We start from the raw sequence: 20,086 nt of genomic DNA on the forward strand, positions 1-20,086 counted from the left end.
AAGAAAGCACTGCTGTTCTTTTTGCTCAAGAGGGTGTTTGATTAATTGGAGTTTTTTTTTTTTTTTTTTTTTGAGACAGAGTCTTGCTCTGTCGCCCAGGCTGGAGTGCAGTGGCTGGATCTCAGCTCACTGCAAGCTCCGCCTCCGGGGTTCCCGCCATTCTCCTGCCTCAGCCTCCTGAGTAGCTGGGACTACAGGCGCCCGCCACCTCGCCCGGCTAGTTTTTTGTACTTTTTAGTAGAGACGGGGTTTCACCGTGTTAGCCAGGATGGTCTCGATCTCCTGACCTCATGATCCGCCCGTCTCGGCCTCCCAAAGTGCTGGGATTACAGGCTTGAGCCACCGCGCCCGGCCTAATTGGAGTATTAGCACAGAAAGTTGGAAGCAAGCAGATTGGGGGTGGACATTTAGGGGGCAGTTTTCAGCCTTCAGTTGGGAAGATGAGTCTAGAACGTTGGAGGGCAGCTGGAGTCAAAGTTTCCAGTCCCCTAAGAGCGGCTGGCTGAAGCCTCAGCACTGGGTGGGCTCGCTGAGCAGGCTGAGCAGTTCTGGGAGGTCTCCCTGCTTCTGCTGCTCTGTGAACTCTGCTGTCAACGTCTTGGGCTTTGAAGCCACTGAACGCTGAACCAGTTTACCTTGATTTGTCTTTGCAAAGTGTAGGAATGATGCTTGTCTTACTCCAGAATAGATTGCTTTTAGTGGGCTCTTGAGAAGTAGAGGTTTATAGCTCAGACACCAGAGCCAGGCTTTTCTGGAGCCAAGGAATTCTAGTTCCCCTAGTTAAAAGCTGAGCGACTTCGGACAGGTTACTTTGCCTTTCTAATGCCTCAGTTTTCTTATCTGTAAACTTAAGGTAATAAGAATGCCTGATGCATGAGATAGATTGGAGATTAAATGGGAAATGCACATAAAGCACTTCGAACAGCTTTTGACACATTTTAAGTGCTCAGAAGGAGGTAATGATAGAGGTAGAAGTAACCGTAGTCGTTGTTTTGGGGTCTCCAATGTTGTCGTTCCATTGTTACAGCACCAGATGGCGACAAAGCACACGTTTTCAGCTTCCTCGCATTCCACTGGTAGGGCTCCTTGAGTAGCTTCACTTGTTCTCTTCAGATCCCTAATTGATGCAAAGTGAAGTATTTTGTTTCTTTCCTTTCTCCCTCTGGCTTCTTTAAAACTTCTGGTTGAAACTCTTTTGTTTTGAGACTCTTATTTAAATTTCATTCATAAAATTAGGCGGGTCACGGTGGCTCATCCCAGCACTTTGGGAGGCCCAAGCCGGCGGATCACGAGATCAGGAGATCGAGATCATCCTGGTTAACATGGTGAAACCCCGTCTCTACTAAAAATACAAAAAATTAGCCGATCGTGGTGGCGGGTGCCTGTAGTCCAGCTACTCGGGAAACTGAGGCAGGAGAATGGTGTGAACCCGGGAGGCGGAGTTTGCAGTGAGTCAAGATCACACCACTGCACTCCAGCCTGGGTAACAGAGCAAGACTCCCTCTCAAAAAAAAAAAAAAATTTCATTCATAAAATTTAAAAAAAAGTTTGGTTGGAGTAGCATGTACACACAGTAAAACACTGGACAATACAAAATAGCTGTTAGTGAAAGGCAGCGTGCTGCCCCGCCCTCCACCCTGTCCTACTCTCCAGGAGCACCCCCTACTTTTTTTTGTGGCAGGAGAGAAGGAGTCTCACTCTGTCGTCCAGGCTGGATTGCAGTGGCATGATCTCAGCTCACTGCAACCTCCGCCTCCCGGGTTCAAGTGATTCTCCTGCCTCAGTCTCCTGAGTAGCTGGAACTACAGGCAAGTGCCACCACGCCCAGCACCCCCAATTTTTTTTTTTTTTGAGACAGAGTCTCACTCTGTCGCCCAGGCTGGAGTGCAGTGATGTGATCTTGGCTCACTGCAAGCTCCGCCTCCCGGGTTCACACCATTCTCCTGCCTCAGCCTCCCGAGTAACTGGGACTACAGGCGCCCGCCACCACACCTGGCTAATTTTGTTTTTGTATTTTTAGTAGAGATGGGGTTTCACCGTGTTAGCTAGGATGGTCTTGATCTCCTGACCTCGTGATCCGCCCGCCTTGGCCTCCCAAAGTGCTGAGATTACAGGTGTGTGCCACTGCACCCAGCCTTTTTCTTTTTTTTAAGACAGGGTGTTGCCCTGCCACCCATGCCAGACTGCAGTGGTGCAATCACAGCTCACCACAGCCTCAAACTATTCTCCAGCCTCACCTTCCTAAAGTTTTAGAATTATAGGCGTGAGCCACTGTGCCCAACCAGCACCCACTTTTAACTGTTATTATTACCACATCTTTTTGAATAGCTGAATTTTATATTACTTCAACCAAAATATTGGTAGTCTAATGTTTTGATACTGTTTCTTGGAGTCAAGGAGAGTCGCAGTACCAGGAGTTTGGGGGTTTTGTGATGTGCTTCCTCTGTGCCAGTCACTGTGATGGGCATTCGGCAAAGTCCGTGATCTTGGGCCACTAGTCCCTGGGGGGACTAGTAAGTACGAGGTGGTATGTGCTTTGGGGGAGCACTTGAGACGGTGGACACCTGGCCTCTTCTGGGAGGACTGTCTGGAAGAGGTGAACATCTGAGCAGAGTTGAAGGTAGGACGTGGTTTGGCTGGCAGGAAGGACAAGGAAAAGGTGCTCCTGGCAGGGTGGGTAGCAGGGTCAAACGTGAAATGGCGAGAGCGTGGTATAGCTGCAGGAGGCTGGAGGGTAAGATTTTGGAGTTGGAATTAGAGCTATGGTGATGAAGGCAGCATGGAGAGGAGGGAGGGTCAGTCATGAGGGCCTTTCATGCTGTGTCAGAAGTTGGATCTTGTCTGAGAAAAATAGGAAACCACTGGAGGGTTTTAAAGGTAAAGCAACACGGTTACACTTGTATTTTGTGAAGATCAGTCTTGAAGCAGTGTGCAGAATGGATTGCATGGCTTTAGACCACTTAGGAGATTACTGGGACAATCTAGGTGAGAAATGGCAAGGGCCTGCCCTAAGGCAGTGACAGAAACTAGAGGCGGGACTGGGCCTGAGAAATGAAAAAGAGGTAGACTTGATAGTCTTGGAGGGGTAGGGAAAAGTCAAGGATGGCTCCCAGGTTTCTGGTTTGGGTTGCTGGATGCATGGTGTTACCTGTGCATGAGCTGGGAAGTCCTGGTGAAGAAATAGAAGGTTTTAAGCTCATTTTATTTTTTATTTTTATTTTTTTGGGGACTGAGTCTCGCTCTGTCTCCCAGGCTGGAGTGTAGTGGCATGAACATGGCTCACTGCAACCTCAACTTCAAGCAGTCCTCCTACCTCAGCCTCCCAGGTAGCTGGGACCACAGTTACCCACCACCTGCTCAGCTAATTTTTGAATTTTTTGTGGAGATGGGATCTTACCATGTTACCCAGGCTGGTCTCGAATTCCTGAGCTCAAGCGGTCCTCCTGCCTCAGCCTCCCAAAGGCCTGGGATTACAGGTGTGAGCCACTGCACCCAGCCTTAAGCTCATTTTAGATTTGTTGAGCCTGACTTGGCCTTGGTGACATCTAAGTGGAGATGCCAGTACAGTTGGAATCAGAAGAGACTCTGCCACGTAGTAGCTTTATTACCTTCATCAGATTACTTACCAATTTCAAGCCCCAGTTTCTTTTTCAGGTAAATGGGGATAGTGATAATCTCTACCAAAGGGTCATTATATCATTACAAGGAAGAGCTTCATAGATACCCAGCACAGGCCATGGCCAGACAGGTGATTCGGGAAGTGCAGACAGGTGATTCGGGAAGTGCAGACAGGTGATTCGGGAAGTGCAGACAGGTGATTCGGGAAGTGCAGACAGGTGATTCGGGAAGTGCTTTCCTTCTTTCCTTTCTGAGGTTCAGAAGGATTCAAGTGCCTTCAGACTTACTGCTGTGTGTTTGTACGAAGTCAGCAATTTTGGGTAAAACCGTGTCCTATGGAAAGTAACTACTTAAAAACTAAATTCATGTAGCTCCTTCTCCAAGCCATCTATAATGACAGAATGTTATTGAAAAATGCCTTTGCTTTTCTTGGTTCACTACGTGTGTCACCACTTAACGCTGACTTTTCCCCACTGTGTAGAAAGCATGTACCTACATCAGATCTAACCTTGATCCCAGCAACGTGGATTCCCTCTTCTACGCTGCCCAGGCCATCCAGGCCCTCTCAGGATGTGAGGTGAGTCCAGGTTCCTACACTGACAACGACTTTTAACTATTTAAAAAAAAAAAAAAATGCATTTTTAAAGGGGAGGAGTCATGTCAAAAATCCTTTTTTTTTTTTTTTTTTTTGAGGTGGAGTCTCGCTCTGTCGCCCGGACTGGAGTGCAGTGGCCAGATTTCAGCTCACTGCAAGCTCCGCCTCCCGGGTTTCCGCCATTCTCCTGCCTCAGCCTCCCGAGTAGCTGGGACTACAGGCGCCCGCCACCTCGCCCGGCTAGTTTTTGTATTTTTAGTAGAGACGGGGTTTCACCGTGTTAGCCAGGATGATCTCGATCTCCTGACCTCGTGATCCGCCCGTCTCGGCCTCCCAAAGTGCTGGGATTACAGGCTTGAGCCACCGCGCCCGGCCAAAAATCCTTTTTTTAACAATGAGAGTACATTGCTTTTCCTTAAGAAAGTATAGTTTATGTTTCTCCTAAGTTTTTACTTTTCAAGGGTTTTAAATAACCGTTTCGTACAGTTTTTGCCTTTCTTCTGGGAGGTCTTGATTTTTTCCTTTCCATCTCCCTTTAACATTTAAAACTGTTCAAAGTGTACCCCCACATGAGGTTTCTGGAAAGTCATTTTATTGAACACAGGAGAACCATATAAGTAGGAAGGTAATTTGTCAGCATCTTTTCAGATGGGGGTGTCGTACCGAGGTTTTGCAAACATTTCATCCTGGTATCTGGGGATTAGAGGGGGATCAGCATGCACGAGGCGGAGGTGACTTTGGCAGCTGCTCTGCATGCTGTCTTTGCCATGCCTGCCACAAATGCCAAGACCTGTTCTAAAACTCTGTGTCTGCCAATTCTTTCTTAGATCTCTATTTCAAATGAGACCAAAGATCTGCTTCTGGCAGCTGTCAGTGAGGACTCATCTGTTACCCAGATCTACCATGCAGTTGCAGCTCTCAGTGGCTTTGGCCTTCCCTTGGCATCCCAAGAAGCACTCAGTGCCCTTACTGCTCGTCTCAGCAAGGAGGAGACTGTGCTGGCGTGAGTTGTCATCTCGAGCACTTCTCAGGCTTCATTTGTCTCGGGCCCTATCCTAAGAGGGCTCATTCATTGGTTCAGCAAATACTTCCTGGGCAAGTACTTCAGTAAATACTTCTGTGTGCCAGGTGCTGTGCAAGGCACCGCAGACATGATTGCATGAAGGCAGGTAAGGTCCCTGTTCTCGTGGAGCTCACATGGACGCAGTCTTCTGCACGCCTTGCAAACAGAAGGCAAGTGCTGAGCCAGAGCATGAGCACGCCATCACCTAGAGATCCAGCTGCCTTGTGAGGTTGGAGGGCTAGAGCAAGGGCAGATAACTCAGAAGGAGCCACGTGCATGTTTTGTTGAGGCTTGGCCAGGGCAGGATGACATGTTGGCAACGGAGGCTCTGCAAAGTGCCAGCTCCAGGATCCCTGGAAGTTGTAAGAGGTAGCATCTGGTGGGAGAGGTGGTTGCTCAGAGAGTGGAGTATTCTAGGAATCAGACTCTACTACTCTGCAAAAGGCTTAGATGAAGGAGAAGCACCTTACCTGTTTGTTATAAATGGAAATGTTATAACTCCAGGGTGTTTTTTGCTAAGCTCTTCAGTGATAATATATGTAGTTTCAAATTTTTATTTATTTAGAGACAGGATCTCACTCTGTCACCCAGGCTGAAGTGCAATGGTATGATCACAACTCACTGCAGCCTTGAAGTCTGGGCTCAAGTGATCCTCCTGTCTCAGCCTCCCGAGTAGCTGGACTACAGGTGCAAACTACCATGCCTGGCTAATTTTTTTTTTTTTTGAGATGGAGTCTTACTCTGTTACCCAGGCTAGAGTGCAGTGATGTGATCTCAGCTCACTGCAACCTCCGCCTCCCGGGTTCAAGCAGTTCTTCTGCCTCAGCGTCTTCAGTGGCTAGGATTACAGGTGCGCCACTACGCCTGGCTAATTTTTGTATTTTTAGTAGAGATGGGGTTTTACCACGTTGGCCAGGCTCGTCTTGAACTCCTGACCTCAAGCAGTCCACCTGCCTCGGCCTCCCAAATTGCTGGGATTACAGGTGTGAGCCACCACGCCTGGCTGCCCGGCTAATTTTTTGTTTTTAGTGGAGATGGGACCTCTCTGTGTTGTCCAGGCCGGTTATAGTTTGTTTTTTTTTTTTAAACACTTAAACTCCTCATTTAAAACAATAATTTTGTTGTTATTTTATTTGCGTTTACCATTTAATTGCAACCCTGAAGGAGGGTGTGGAGTACATTTCTGGAATCCTGTTTGTTGTTTAGCAAGAGTTTGGTGATACCATTTCCCCCGTTCAAAACAGTGAGATTGTTTCTCAGGTTTTTCTGTTTGTCTTTTGTGTTTTTGCTAACAATCAGATTTTCTCTAAACTTAAAGCTTTGTTAAGGACAGGGTTCACAGGCAGTTGACATTCCCTCTGTGGCATCCTCACACCCTCCTCATGTTCACATGGTCAATCATCAGTGACTCTGGGGCCGACATTTTGTACACACTTTGTCCAGTGCTCGGCCCTTTTGGGCCTTTGATTTCAGGTGACATATTTCGATCTCTGCTCATAATCCCTCATGGGGAATGCTTCTCCAGTCACCATCAGCTCATGCCATGATGTCACTGTTAGTGCCTATGCCTTACTTTGATGTGACCTTCTACAAAAAAACTTCCCATTTCCCTCCAGGCAGAAAGGAAAATCCCCTTCCTCAAAACCCCAGAACCGCAGGAAGAAGTACAAGGGAAGTACATCCACTTTGGAGTCAGACCGACTTAGGTTTGAACACCAGCTATTTCCTTCCTTGCTGTGTGACTTTGGCCAAATTTCTAACTTCTCTGAGCCTCTCCTTTAAAATGAAACCCATAATTCTTACATCAGAGCACCTGACAGGATGATTAAGTGAGATAATAGGTGTGAAGACCCTAGCGCAGTGCCTGGTTCTTGGTGGGCATGTAGGAAATGGAGTTCCTTTTCTGGACCGTTTGTTTCTTAGGTTCCTAACAAACAGGTCCCCTTTCTTAGAGAGTTTGTTACTTCCTTTGTTGTTGTAATTTGTATGTTAGATCATAAGCTTTTTTTTTTGGAGACAGAGTCTCACTCTGTCATCTAGCTGCAGTGCAATGCGATCATGCAACCTCAAACTCCTGGGCTTGAGCAATCCTCCCACCTCTGCCTTCTGAGTAGCTGGGATTATAATCACGCGCCACCACACCCAGCCATAAGCTTTATTTGCAGTGCTTAGAGAGCCTGGCACATGGTCTATATCCAAAGGAGTTAATAAAGGATGAAACTATACTTTTGTGTTTCTGCTGTCTTGTAGAAAGCTTATAGGTAGGAAGAACATATGCTTTGGAGTAGAAACAAGTGTGTTCAGATCCCCTCTTCTACTCAACCTCTGTAACCTTGAGTGGGTTGTTTAGCCCCCCTAAGCCTCAGTATTGTCATATGCAAACCTGGAGAATGGCTCGTAGGGTCATTGTGAAATCCAACCGGTCAGATGCCTTATATTACTACTAATTTGCCCTATTAAAGGCAATCTGATATAAATTAGAACTCTTCTAAGTGGGCCTTCTATATTTAAATAGGCTTTTTCTAGGAAGTGAATGTTTGTAAACTTGTCTTGAATGGAAAACAAGAAAATACTTGTAGGTTTGAATGAACCATCTGAGAAGATCTCATTGTTGTCCCTCATAAATCAATCTCTCTGAATCATCTGCTATGTATTAGCAAGATAAGATCTGCTTTCTTAGTGTTTGAATACAGTACTATGCTCTAGTGAAAAAGAAATTGCTGGCTGGGGAATAAGTAATTAAAGCCAGTGACAAAACTTTCTAAAACTCAGTGGATTAATTTCGTTCTAAAACTTCTGAGGTTGTTACCACACGGCACTCGCTCATTCCAAAGAGAAAAAAATGATATCTTAATTGAGAAGTTCTTTCTGGGCTATCTTAACCCCCTTTTCTGAGCACAGCGTTTATCACGGGCAGATGTGTGATTTTTATCTCGTTTGGAAATTCAGGTTTCATTTTCTCAAGTGTATTATAACAACAAGCATCCCATAGGTGTCGTTGAGTACTCTAGGGCTTGTCTCTCTGTAAATTGTGACTCTGCTGTTTTCCAACTTGTCATCTTAATGGAATTAGTTTCCCATGGAGAGAATCTAAATTGTTACGATCTTGACCTAAGCAGACAGATTCTTGCTCTATTCCCTGACACATTGACTTGGTAAGTGGAGGTTTTACACAAGGGCCCAGTCATCTCTTAGGAATTAGGAAACCATAGGGGTGGCAGTAGCAGTCGTTTAACCACCAGGGGGCCTCTCCTTTCCCCATTTTATCCAGAAAAGCACCATTTTTATTTTCCAAATTATCTGCTTTAAGAGAATAGAATCTAACAAGTCTTACATGTATACACCTATCATGTTCCGTCTTAAAAAGCTTTTCTTCCAGAATTATAGATAAAATTATATGAATAAGCCATAAAAAGGAATGAAGTGCAGATACATGCTACAACATGGATGAGCCTTGAAAACATTCTACTGAGCGAAAGAAGTCAGACATAAAAGGATGCAGATTGTATGATTCCATTTCTATGAAATAGCAGAGTAGGCAAATCTGTAAAGCTAGAACATGGATTACTGGTTGCCGGGGGCTAAGGGGAGACACAATGGGGAGAAACTGTTCAGTGGGTTTTGTTTATCTATTTTTTTGGAGACAGGGTCTCACTCTGTCACCTAGACTGAGTGCAGTGGTGCATTCACGGCTCACTGAAGTCTTGACGTCCCTAGCTCAAGTGATCCAGCTAATTTTTAAATTTTTTGTGAAGATGAGGTCTCACTATGTTGCCCAGGCTGGTTTCGAACCCCCAGGCTTAAGTGATCCTCCTGCCTCAGCCTCCCAAAGTATTGAGATAACAGGTGTGAGCCACCATGCTCAACCAATGGGTTTTATTTTAGACTGATGGAAATATTTGGGAACTAGACAGGTGGTGGTTGCACAACATTGTGAATATAGTAAGCATCCCTGCATTGTTCACTTTAAAATGGTTAATTTTATGTGAATTTTACTTCAATCTTTTTTTTTTTTCTGAGACAGGGTCTCACTCTGTTGCTCAGGCTGGAGTGCAGTGGCTCACTGCAACCTCTGCATCCTGGGCTCAAACGATCCTCCCACCTCAGCCTCCCAAGTAGTTGGGACTACAAGCACATGCCACCATACCTGGCTCATTTTCAGTATTTTTAGTAGAGATGGGGTTTCACCATGTTGCCCAGGCTGGTCTTAACTCCTAGGCTCAAGGAGTTTGCCTGCTTCAGGCTCCCAAAGTGCTGGGAATACAGGCGTGAGCCACTGCGCCCGGCCCAAGGCCCACGGCCCACGGTTCTTCTTGCCAGTTCTGTTGCCTGGGTTGCCTTCTCAGCTGTGATGATCTTTTCCAGGTTTTGTCATACCTGTCCTAACTGGATTATAAGTAAACTCCTTAAAGGCTGAGACCAACTTGTACTTCTAAAGAACAAGAGTGGGATATTTATGAAAGTGTCCAAGTACGGGAAGGGATGAGTAGATGAAAGAAGACTTGCCATTCATTGGGGTTCTACTCTTTACCTTCCAGAACGGTCCAGGCTCTGCAGACAGCATCCCACTTGTCCCAGCAGGCTGACCTGAGGAGCATCGTGGAGGAGATTGAGGTGTGAATCTTTTGCCAAATACATTTCCCAGCTCCTATCTTTGATACCCTGTAGAAGAGTCTTGCAGATAGCCATGCATGATCTGTTAGGATCAGTTACATTGCTTCTTATATCCATGGCACACTTGTGTTCTTTGTATTAGGGTACTGTATCCTGAGCAATATTTGTACCTGTTACATAATAGGTGCTCAGGACGTGGTGATGGTGGTTTTTATTATTGCTCTATCCTTGCCTTTGTCCAGAATATCATGCTTCTCTGGGGCCTCTTTCATGGACTGCCTAGCAGGGGTGACAAGCAGTCCTGATGGTGTTTTCACTGGATGCTTCACAGACACGTTGGTTGCCTAGTCATGTTGCCTAGGAGAGCAGTGTGTCTCTCTTTGTCTTTTGGAGCATTAAGAAATTCTGGGAAACGCCATGCTTTGTAGGTTGTATTCAGATGGATGGCCACGGGCTCCATCTGTGTCATGATGCTTCCTGGGTGCACGGCAGCCTGGCCCACTGGCCTTCCACCCAAAGTAGCTGGAGCCTTCCCTGCCATGACTCCCGGGCTTGGGCCTGCATACACGGGGCCAAGGAAGGAACCCTCCCAGAAGTGCAGAAGACACTGCTCTCCTCAAATGTCTGTTTGATATACTTTACTCTGCCTAAGGACCATTTTTGAGAAAGTATTAAGTAACTAAGATGGTCTTCAGATTTAGAGTGAGAGATGTCACGAAGCCGTCTGCAGTGGGGTTGACAGTGGTTTGTGCATCTCATTTCTGCTGTTACTCAACATCCGGCATGTTTCTGTTTTGTTATGGCAGGACCTTGTTGCTCGCCTGGATGAACTGGGGGGCGTGTATCTCCAGTTTGAAGAAGGACTGGAAACAACAGCGTTATTTGTGGCTGCCACCTACAAGCTCATGGATCATGTGGGGACTGAGCCATCCATTAAGGAGGTACCCATCTAACAGTTTTCAGGCATGAAACCCAAAGGGGTCATCAGCTTTATCTGCTAAGGATAGCTTTTGTTAGAGAGGAATGTTCAGACATACCTTGGGATGTTGTCACTCAGTGTCCTGGGTTAGGGATTAAGAATGAGAAATAGATGTAATGCCTGTCTTCAAGAAATGGGTTGCTAGTGAGACAGACGTGTAAACAAACCACACTTGCTTTAAATGGGGTATGTACATGCCGCAAGGTAATATCAAGGAAGCCACGTGTATTACTCCTATTTCGTCTCCCTTTCTTCCCAATACCCCTTTCTGCTTGTCTCCTGAATGCTTTCCACTCTGGTGGCCCATTCACATCCTTCCCTGGGCTCATAATTGCTTCTCCTCCCTTCCCCCTATCCTCAGCAACGGCTAAATCTTAGCTAATCTTTGCTGATGGACGTAGTTCACTGAGAGGCATGTGTGTCTATCACACATCCGCCAAGAGTTCATTCTTTTTCTCAAGAGGAGGTTGTTAACCTGAAAGAACCTTTAGTTGGAATGCATGTGGGAAGTCTTTTTGAGTAGGACCGTCTTTGTACCCCTTGTCTGTGAGAAGTTACCAGCCCTTAATCTAAAGTACTTAAAATACAAGCTGCTTTTATTTAAATTTTAGGAGGAGAGATTTGTGTTTTAAGTGAGAACTTTTCATTTCTTTATTCATTACAAGTTTTGTGCCAAGTTTCTTTAAGTAAATAATTATCTGTCTTGGATAATTGGAATTAATTTCATATTTTCTCCAGAGGATATGGTCAAATAAGTTATTCAAGTGTTTGCATTCTTTTTGTGTCTCTTCCTTTGTCCTAAGTGTAGCAGATCTAGAAATATACTCCCTTTTAATTTCTGTTATGGGTGAAAGTGCAAGAGTGTGGGGTCTTGGGGTACAGATTGTTTGCTCATTGTCCTATACACAGTAAAGTAGATGAATTAATGATATTGTACATATACAACTTAAACATTTTCTTCCTTTATTTCCAAGCTGCTGCTAACCAGGTACTTGGCTGGAGTAATTTCGCTGTCACTGCTTTTGACATAACAGTTCTGGTGAACAGTCACCCATTTTAACATGTCAGCAGCCTAGTGATGGAAAATTGTAATTGGTCCAATTAAAGAAAATTCTTTCATGTTGACTGTGAATAACACTGTCAGGAATAAGAGAGCTCTTTGGTTGGATGGTAGATTTTAAAAAACAAAACTGATTGAAGGGGAAAATGTTTCCTCCTAAGCAAACAACCTCCAGAATTTCAGTAATGCCTTTTAGGTTCCACTTTTTTAAAAAAACTGCTTTTAGTTTTCTCCTCTAAGCAGCCCATTAGTTCTTAATGGAGAGTTATTTTAGTTTCTTTTTAATGTACATTTTAGCTATAACGTTTGGTGTTATAAATAAAAACTTTGCCTCAATGTACTGCTTACAAGTAGGTTGGGAGGAAAGGTAGTTTAGCTGGGAGGATAATGGGAACCAGGAAAGAACAGATTTTCTTGTAGAAGAACTTCGGAGACAAACAATCCTACAATTGAATGCTGGTCTTGCTAATGTTGTTGTAACTTGCAGAAGTTACTTAGCCTCCTTTAGCCTCAGTTTCGTTTTTTGGGAAACATTTATAATACCAGTCTTTTATAGTTTTTGTTAAATTTTGAGTTAATGCATGTAAAGCACCTATCATGATGCCTGGTGTATATAGACATTTAACAAATAATTACTATTATATGTATTTCATAATATAGTTTCATATCTCAGTAGTTATCTGGAAGTACCCTGCATTTGTGTAGTAAGCATTATTATGATTTTTTTTTCAGACAGTCTTTCTCTGTCGTCCAGGTTGGAGTGCAGTGGTGCGATCTTGGCTCACTGCAACCTCCGCCTCCCGGGTTCAAGCAGTTCTCGTGCATCAGCCTCTTGAATAGATGGGGTTATAGGCGCATGCCACCTTGCCTGGCTAATTTTGGTATTTTTAGTAGAGATGAGGTTTTTCACTATGTTGGCCAGACTGGTCTCGAACTCCTGACCTCAAGTGATCCGCCTGCCTTGGCCTCCCAAAGTGCTGGGATTATAGGCATGAGTCTCCGCGCCTGGCCTGTGTAGTAAGCACTTATTAAATAACTGACAAATCATGAATTTCAGTTTATAACGGAAGATGGGAAAAAAAACAACCACATCCAAGTTCTAAGTTTAAATGCAGAATATTTGTGTTGTTTCCATCTACGAATTTGGATCAATGACCAAAAGACCTCCCATGTGAACACCTGAAACAGATAAGGAGTGACTTTCCTCTACGGCAGTGGCCCTCCCACCTTCCCAGCAGAGGAAGAGAAACAGCTGCATTTCATGTTTCTTTCAGGATCAGGTCATCCAGCTGATGAACGCAATCTTCAGCAAGAAGAACTTCGAATCCCTCTCCGAAGCCTTCAGTGTGGCCTCAGCAGCTGCTGTGCTCTCCCATAATCGCTACCACGTGCCAGTTGTGGTTGTGCCCGAGGGCTCTGCTTCTGACACTCACGAACAGGCTATCCTAAGGGTAAGACATTCATCCCCAAAGTGTGCCCCTCTGATTGTCATTCCTAGTGGAAGGCTTTCAGAAATCGGGACTATGGTCACAGCCAATTGTAGCCCTTACAAGGACATACCCATTAAATGGAGGGCAAGGCTCATTACCCTGAGCCTTGAAATGGAGACATGACCACTGGGTGAACTAGCCGCAGAACGCTTCAAATCTATTAAAAAATTTTTTTTCTTTTTGTAGAGGATTTTTAATTTTAATTTTTATTGCTTTTTTTGAGACAGAGTCTTGCTCTGTCACCCAGGCTGGAGAGTAGTGGCATGACTTTGGTTCACTGCTGCCTCCACCTCCTGAGTTCAAGTGATTGTTGTGCCTCAGTCTCCCAAGTAGCTGGGATCACAGGCACACACCACCATGTCTGGCTAATTTTTGTATTTTTAGTAGAGATGGGGTTTTGCCATGTTGGCCAGGCTGGCCTTGAACTAGCCTCCCAAAGTGCTGGGATTATAGGCATGAGTCTCCGCGCCTGGCCTGTGTAGTAAGCACTTATTAAATAACTGACAAATCATGAATTTCAGTTTATAACGGAAGATGGGAAAAAAAACAACCACATCCAAGTTCTAAGTTTAAATGCAGAATATTTGTGTTGTTTCCATCTACGAATTTGGATCAATGACCAAAAGACCTCCCATGTGAACACCTGAAACAGATAAGGAGTGACTTTCCTCTACGGCAGTGGCCCTCCCACCTTCCCAGCAGAGGAAGAGAAACAGCTGCATTTCATGTTTCTTTCAGGATCAGGTCATCCAGCTGATGAACGCAATCTTCAGCAAGAAGAACTTCGAATCCCTCTCCGAAGCCTTCAGTGTGGCCTCAGCAGCTGCTGTGCTCTCCCATAATCGCTACCACGTGCCAGTTGTGGTTGTGCCCGAGGGCTCTGCTTCTGACACTCACGAACAGGCTATCCTAAGGGTAAGACATTCATCCCCAAAGTGTGCCCCTCTGATTGTCATTCCTAGTGGAAGGCTTTCAGAAATCGGGACTATGGTCACAGCCAATTGTAGCCCTTACAAGGACATACCCATTAAATGGAGGGCAAGGCTCATTACCCTGAGCCTTGAAATGGAGACATGACCACTGGGTGAACTAGCCGCAGAACGCTTCAAATCTATTAAAAAATTTTTTTCTTTTTGTAGAGGATTTTTAATTTTAATTTTTATTGCTTTTTTTGAGACAGAGTCTTGCTCTGTCACCCAGGCTGGAGAGTAGTGGCATGACTTTGGTTCACTGCTGCCTCCACCTCCTGAGTTCAAGTGATTGTTGTGCCTCAGTCTCCCAAGTAGCTGGGATCACAGGCACACACCACCATGTCTGGCTAATTTTTGTATTTTTAGTAGAGATGGGGTTTTGCCATGTTGGCCAGGCTGGCCTTGAACTAGCCTCCCAAAGTGCTGAGATTACAGGTATGAGCCACCGTGCCTGGCCTCTCCCTAGAGGATTTTAAATAGTACAGGCTTGGCTGGGCATAGTGGCTCACGCCTGTAATCCCAGCACTTTGAGAGGCCGAGGCGGGCGGATCATGAGGTCAAGAGATTGAGACCATCTTGGCCAATATGGTGAAACCCCGTCTCTACTAAGAATACAAAAATTAGCAGGGCGTGGTGGCATGCACCTGTAGTTCCAGCTACTCGGGAGGCTAAGGCAGGAGAATCGCTTGAACCCAGGAGGCGGAGGTTGCAGTGAGCCGAGATTGCGGCACTGCACTCTAGCCTGGTGACAGAGCGAGACTCTGTCTCAAAAAAAAAAAAAAGTACAGGCTTTCAATAAGTGCAGGAATATTGCATTTCTAGGTCTGTAACTCCAGATGTATAGAGAAGTCTTGCTTCTAAAATGCATTTCCCAATACCAAACTTTCTTTGTCGTATTTTTTGGTTTTGTTTTGTTTTTTTGGACAGGGTCTCGCTGTGTCATGCAGGCTGGGGTGCCGTGGCACGATCATGGTCCACTGCAGCATGGACTTCCTCCAGTACCCAAAATTTCTAACTGTATTATTTTATGACAGCTGTTTTAATTCTCAAGTAATTCTGGTGTTTATGGTTGATCCGTTCACTTCTTCCCTGGTCCTGATGGGATAGCTTTTTGCCTCTTTATAGCACAGTCCTCCCTTTCACTCAGCAGTAAGCATAGATTTCTTCTTTGTGTTAACTCTTTGAACAGAGCAAATGCACAGATCTTGAATATGCTTAGAACTTTCATCTCAAATGAGGCATTTTGTTACTGTTGTTTGGGAACCAGTGATAAGCTAAGATCTTCATGAGAAATTAGCATTTTCTTTATGTCTAAGTGTTGGGTTTCCACTTAGGACAGTCCTGTCTGTCCCATTAGATCTACTTTGGTGGCCCCTGCAGATATCCTCCTGAGCGAGTACCCTGTTCTTCAAAATTGCCCATTTTCTCCCTACATACAACTCGTATACCCTCAACAAAGACTTGGGTAGAAAGTAACCTGATGAACATAGTTTGCTGTGAGTCAAGAGGGGCTAAGAGGACAAAGTGGAAAAATAATTGACTTGGAAACTAAATAGATGGTTTGAGTCCTGGCTCAACTACTTAACCGGCCATGTGACCTTTGGCAGTCCCTTAACCTCTTATGGCTTGTTTCTTCACCTGTGCAATAAGGATTATTCGATCTGTGTCATACAATTGATAGGAAAAAAGGGCCTAGTCTGGTATATGCATATAGTTGACTTTCAACAAATGATAGTTATTAATGTTATCCATATTTCTTTAATTTTCCCATTGCTGGTACCATCCTAAAGTATTTTTCTGGCTGATTTATTTATTTATTTGTTTGGTAGAGACAAGGTCTCACTGTGTTGCCCAGGCTGGTCCCAAACTCCTGGCCTTAAATGATAATCACTCTCATCTTGGCCTTCCAACGTACTGCAGTTACAGGCATGAGCCACTGCACCCAGCCTGGCTGAGACATTTATTTTTTTCTTTTTCAGAGACAGGGTTTCCCTCTGTTTCCCAGGCTGGAGTATAGTGGCACAGTCATAGCTCATGCTGACTCTCGGGCTCAAGCAATCCTCCTGCCTCAGCCTCCTGAGTATCTGGGACTATAAGCACATGACACCATGCCCAGCTAATTTTTTAATTTAAAAAACTTTTTTTTTTTTTTTTTGGTAGAAATGGGGTCTTGCCATGTTGCCCACGTTGGTCTTGAACTCCTGGCATCAAGTGATCCTCCTGACTCAGCCTCCCAAAGCACTGCAATTACAGGCATGAGCCACCATGCCCAGTCTGATAAATTCTTTTAAAGATTCTGTAGCAGAGTGGATAGAATAAGGAATCAGAAAGAAGGAAATATATTGACCAGGTGTGGTGACTCACACCTGTAATCATCCATTTTAGGATTAGGCAGCAGACCCAAGGTCTGTGAAGATTTCCCAAAGCAGGGGGTTTGCTCTCCTGCAGAGCTTACGACCTATAGATAAAGCACCCCAGTAACAAAATTCTCTGCTCCTGTAGCCTTTGTTGTAACAAATAATTTTTTATTTATTTCCAGTTGCAAGTCACCAATGTTTTGTCTCAGCCTCTGACTCAGGCCACTGTTAAACTAGAACATGCTAAATCCGTTGCTTCCAGAGCCACTGTCCTCCAGAAGACATCCTTCACCCCTGTAGGGTAAGTCTTGACCATGTTTTGGCAGGGTGCTGACCTCTTTGTTTAGGAAAGTTAGCCTGCAGCCAGTGTAACAGATTAATGTGGATGTCACCATGATCATAAAACCAAATTTACCGAAGTTTCAGTTAGGTAAATTTGATCTACTGGTATCAAAAGCCTACAATTAAATGTAAGAAAATGATTTTTAAAATGAAGATCATTTGGTTTTACTGTTTCATTCTCTATTTCTAGTTGGTTCCGTCTTGTCGTTGTGATATAAGTAGCTATTTTAAAATGTAATATTTATCGATTTTTTTTCTGATAAATGTTTATTATAGGAAAAATACAGAAAAGCACAAAAAAGAAAATGTAACTCACCCATAATTCTACCATTCAGAGATAACTTTTGCTAACTTTTTTTTTTTTTTTGAGGCGGAGTTTTGCTCTTGTTGCCCAGACTGGAGTGCAATGGTGCAATCTCAGCTCACCACAAACTCTGCCTCCTGGATTCAAGCAATTCTCCTGCCTCAGCCTCCCGACTAGCTGGGATTACAGGTACCTGCCACCATGCCCGGCTAATTTTTTGTATTTTTAGTAGAGACAGGGTTTCACCATTGTTGGCCAGGCTGGTTTCAAACTCCTGACCTCAGGTGACCCACCTGCCTTGGCCTCCCTAAGTGCTGAGATTATAAGCATAAGCCACTGTGCCTGGCCTTGCTAACATTTTATAATTTTTTGACAGTTTTTTTTTTTTTTTTTTTTTTTTTTGAGACGGAGTCTCGCTCTGCCGCCCAGGCTGGAGTGCAGTGGCCGGGTCTCAGCTCACTGCAAGCTCCGCCTCCCGGGTTTACGCCATTCTCCTGCCTCAGCCTCCCAAGCAGCTGGGACTACAGGCGCCCGCCATGTCGCCCGGCTAGTTTTTTTTTTGTATTTTTTAGTAGAGACGGGGTTTCACCATGTTAGCCAGGATGGTCTCGATCTCCTGACCTCGTGATCTGCCCGTCTCGGCCTCCCAAAGTGCTGGGATTACAGGCTTGAGCCACCGCGCCCGGCCGACAGTTTTTTTTCTATGTATGTAAATAAATTTTTAAAATTCAGTTAAGGGCCAGGCATGGAGCTCACATGTGTAACCCCAGCCCTCTAGGAGACTGAGGCAGGTGCATTGCTTGAGCCCAGGAGTTTGAGACCAGCCTGGGCAACATAGCAAGACCCCATCTGTAATTTTTATTTATTTTTGTGTTTATTTATTTTTTGAGATAGAGTCTTGCTCTGTCACCCAGGCTGGAGTGCAGTGGTGTGATCTCAGCTCACTGCAACCTCCGCCTCCCAGGTTCAAGCGATTCTCCTGCCTCAGCCTCCCGAGTAGCTGGGATTACAGTTATGTGTCACCATGGCTGGCTAATTTTTGTATTTTTGGTAGAGGTGGGGTTTCACCGTGTTGACCAGGCTGATCCTGAACTCCTGACCTCAAGTGATCCACCCACCTCGGCCTTCCAAAGTGCTGGGATTACAGGCGTGAGCCACTGCACCTGGCCTTTTTAAAAATTTTTTTTAAAAATTAGAGATGGGGGCCGGGTGTAGTGGCTCACACCTGTAATCCCAGCACTTTGGGAGGCTGAGGTGGGTGGATCACTTGAAGTCAGGAGTTCAAAAACAGCCTGGTCAACATGGTGAAAACCCATCTCTACTAAAAATACAAAAAATCAGACGTCGTGGCACACGCCTATAGTGCCAGCTTCTTCGGAGGCTGAGGCAAGAGAATCGCTTCAACCCGGGCGGCAGAGGTTGGCAGTGAGCTGAGATGGCGCCATTGCTCTCCAGCCTGGGTGACAGAGTGAGGCTCCATCTCTATTTAAAAAAAAAATCAGGATATGCTTTATATGTAACAGTGTGCCACAAACTTCTTTTTTTATTTTTTTTTGAGGCGGAGTCTCGCTCTGTCACCCAGGCTGGGGTGCAGTGGCCGGATCTCAGCTCACTGCAAGCTCTGCCTCCCGGGTTCACGCCATTCTCCTGCCTCAGCCTCCCGAGTAGCTGGGACTACAGGCGCCTGCCACCACGCCCGGCTAATTTTTTGTATTTTTAGTAGAGATGGGGTTTCACCATGTTAGCCAGGATGGTCTCAATCTCCTGACCTCGTGATCCACCCACCTTGGCCTCCCAAACACAAACTTCTTTTTATAGGATTAAATATTCTTTTACAATTTTTTTTTTTTTTTTGAGATGGAGTTTTTTTCTTGTTGCCCAGGCTGGAGTGCAATGGCGTGTTCTTGGCTCATTGCAATCTCCACCTCCCAGGTTCAAATGATTCTCCTACCTCAGTCTCCCGAGTAGCTGGGATTACAGGCACCCGTCACCACGCCCGGCTAATTTTTGTATTTTCAGTAGAGATGGGGTTTTATCATGTTGGCCAGGCTGGTCTCTAACTGCCTCAGCATCCCAAAGTGGCTAGGATTACAGGCATGTGACCTCAGGTGCTCCTCCCACCTCAGCCTCCAAAGTGCTGGGATTACACGTGTGAGCCACCATGCCCAGCCTTTACAATGATTTTCAATGACTGCATATTACTGCTATGTAATGTTTTAAAAACTAAGACCCAATTTGCTGGCTCGCCTATAGTTCCAGCTACTTGGGAGGCTGAGGTGGGAGGATCGCTTGAGGCTGGGAGGTCTACGCTGTAGTGAGCCATGATCATACCATATCACTCTAGCCTGGGTGACAGAGAGAGACTGTCTCAAAAACAAAAACAAAAAATTGAAGGTAAAGCTGGGCACAGTAGCAGGTACTTGTAGTCCCAGCTACTTAGAGGTTGAGGCAGGAAGATCATTTGAACTGAGGAGCTTAAGATCAGTCTGGGCAACATAGTAAGACCTGTCTCTAAAAGAAAAAAATTGGCTGGGCGCGGTGGCTCAAGCCTGTAATCCTAGCACTTTGGGAGGCCGAGACGGGCGGATCGCGAGGTCAGGAGATCGAGACCATCCTGGCTAACACGGTGAAACCCCGTCTCTACTAAAAACTACAAAAAAACTAGCCGGGCGAGGTGGCGGCGCCTGTAGTCC

The 20,086-nt window shown here is 45.2% G+C and overlaps 1 protein-coding gene across 4 annotated transcripts in view; it reads left to right on the forward strand.

Moving 5' to 3' along the window:
• The window catches only part of RPN2 (ribophorin II), a 64,365-nt gene that overhangs the window by 14,350 nt on the left and 29,929 nt on the right, over positions 1 to 20,086 (forward strand). For 3 of the 4 annotated variants that reach the window (XM_033186366.1, XM_033186367.1, XM_033186369.1), the window contains exons 3-8: positions 4,100 to 4,195; positions 5,041 to 5,216; positions 9,815 to 9,890; positions 10,697 to 10,831; positions 13,204 to 13,380; positions 16,930 to 17,048. In XM_033186366.1, coding sequence (XP_033042257.1) covers positions 4,100 to 4,195; positions 5,041 to 5,216; positions 9,815 to 9,890; positions 10,697 to 10,831; positions 13,204 to 13,380; positions 16,930 to 17,048 — 779 coding nt within the window. The remainder of the gene's footprint in view (positions 1 to 4,099; positions 4,196 to 5,040; positions 5,217 to 9,814; positions 9,891 to 10,696; positions 10,832 to 13,203; positions 13,381 to 16,929; positions 17,049 to 20,086) is intronic. The other variant, XM_033186368.1, reaches the window with a different exon arrangement.

Source organism: Trachypithecus francoisi, unplaced genomic scaffold (genome assembly GCF_009764315.1).
Source record: "Trachypithecus francoisi isolate TF-2019V2 unplaced genomic scaffold, Tfra_2.0 Lachesis_group21, whole genome shotgun sequence".
NCBI classification, from domain to species: Eukaryota; Metazoa; Chordata; class Mammalia; order Primates; family Cercopithecidae; genus Trachypithecus; species Trachypithecus francoisi.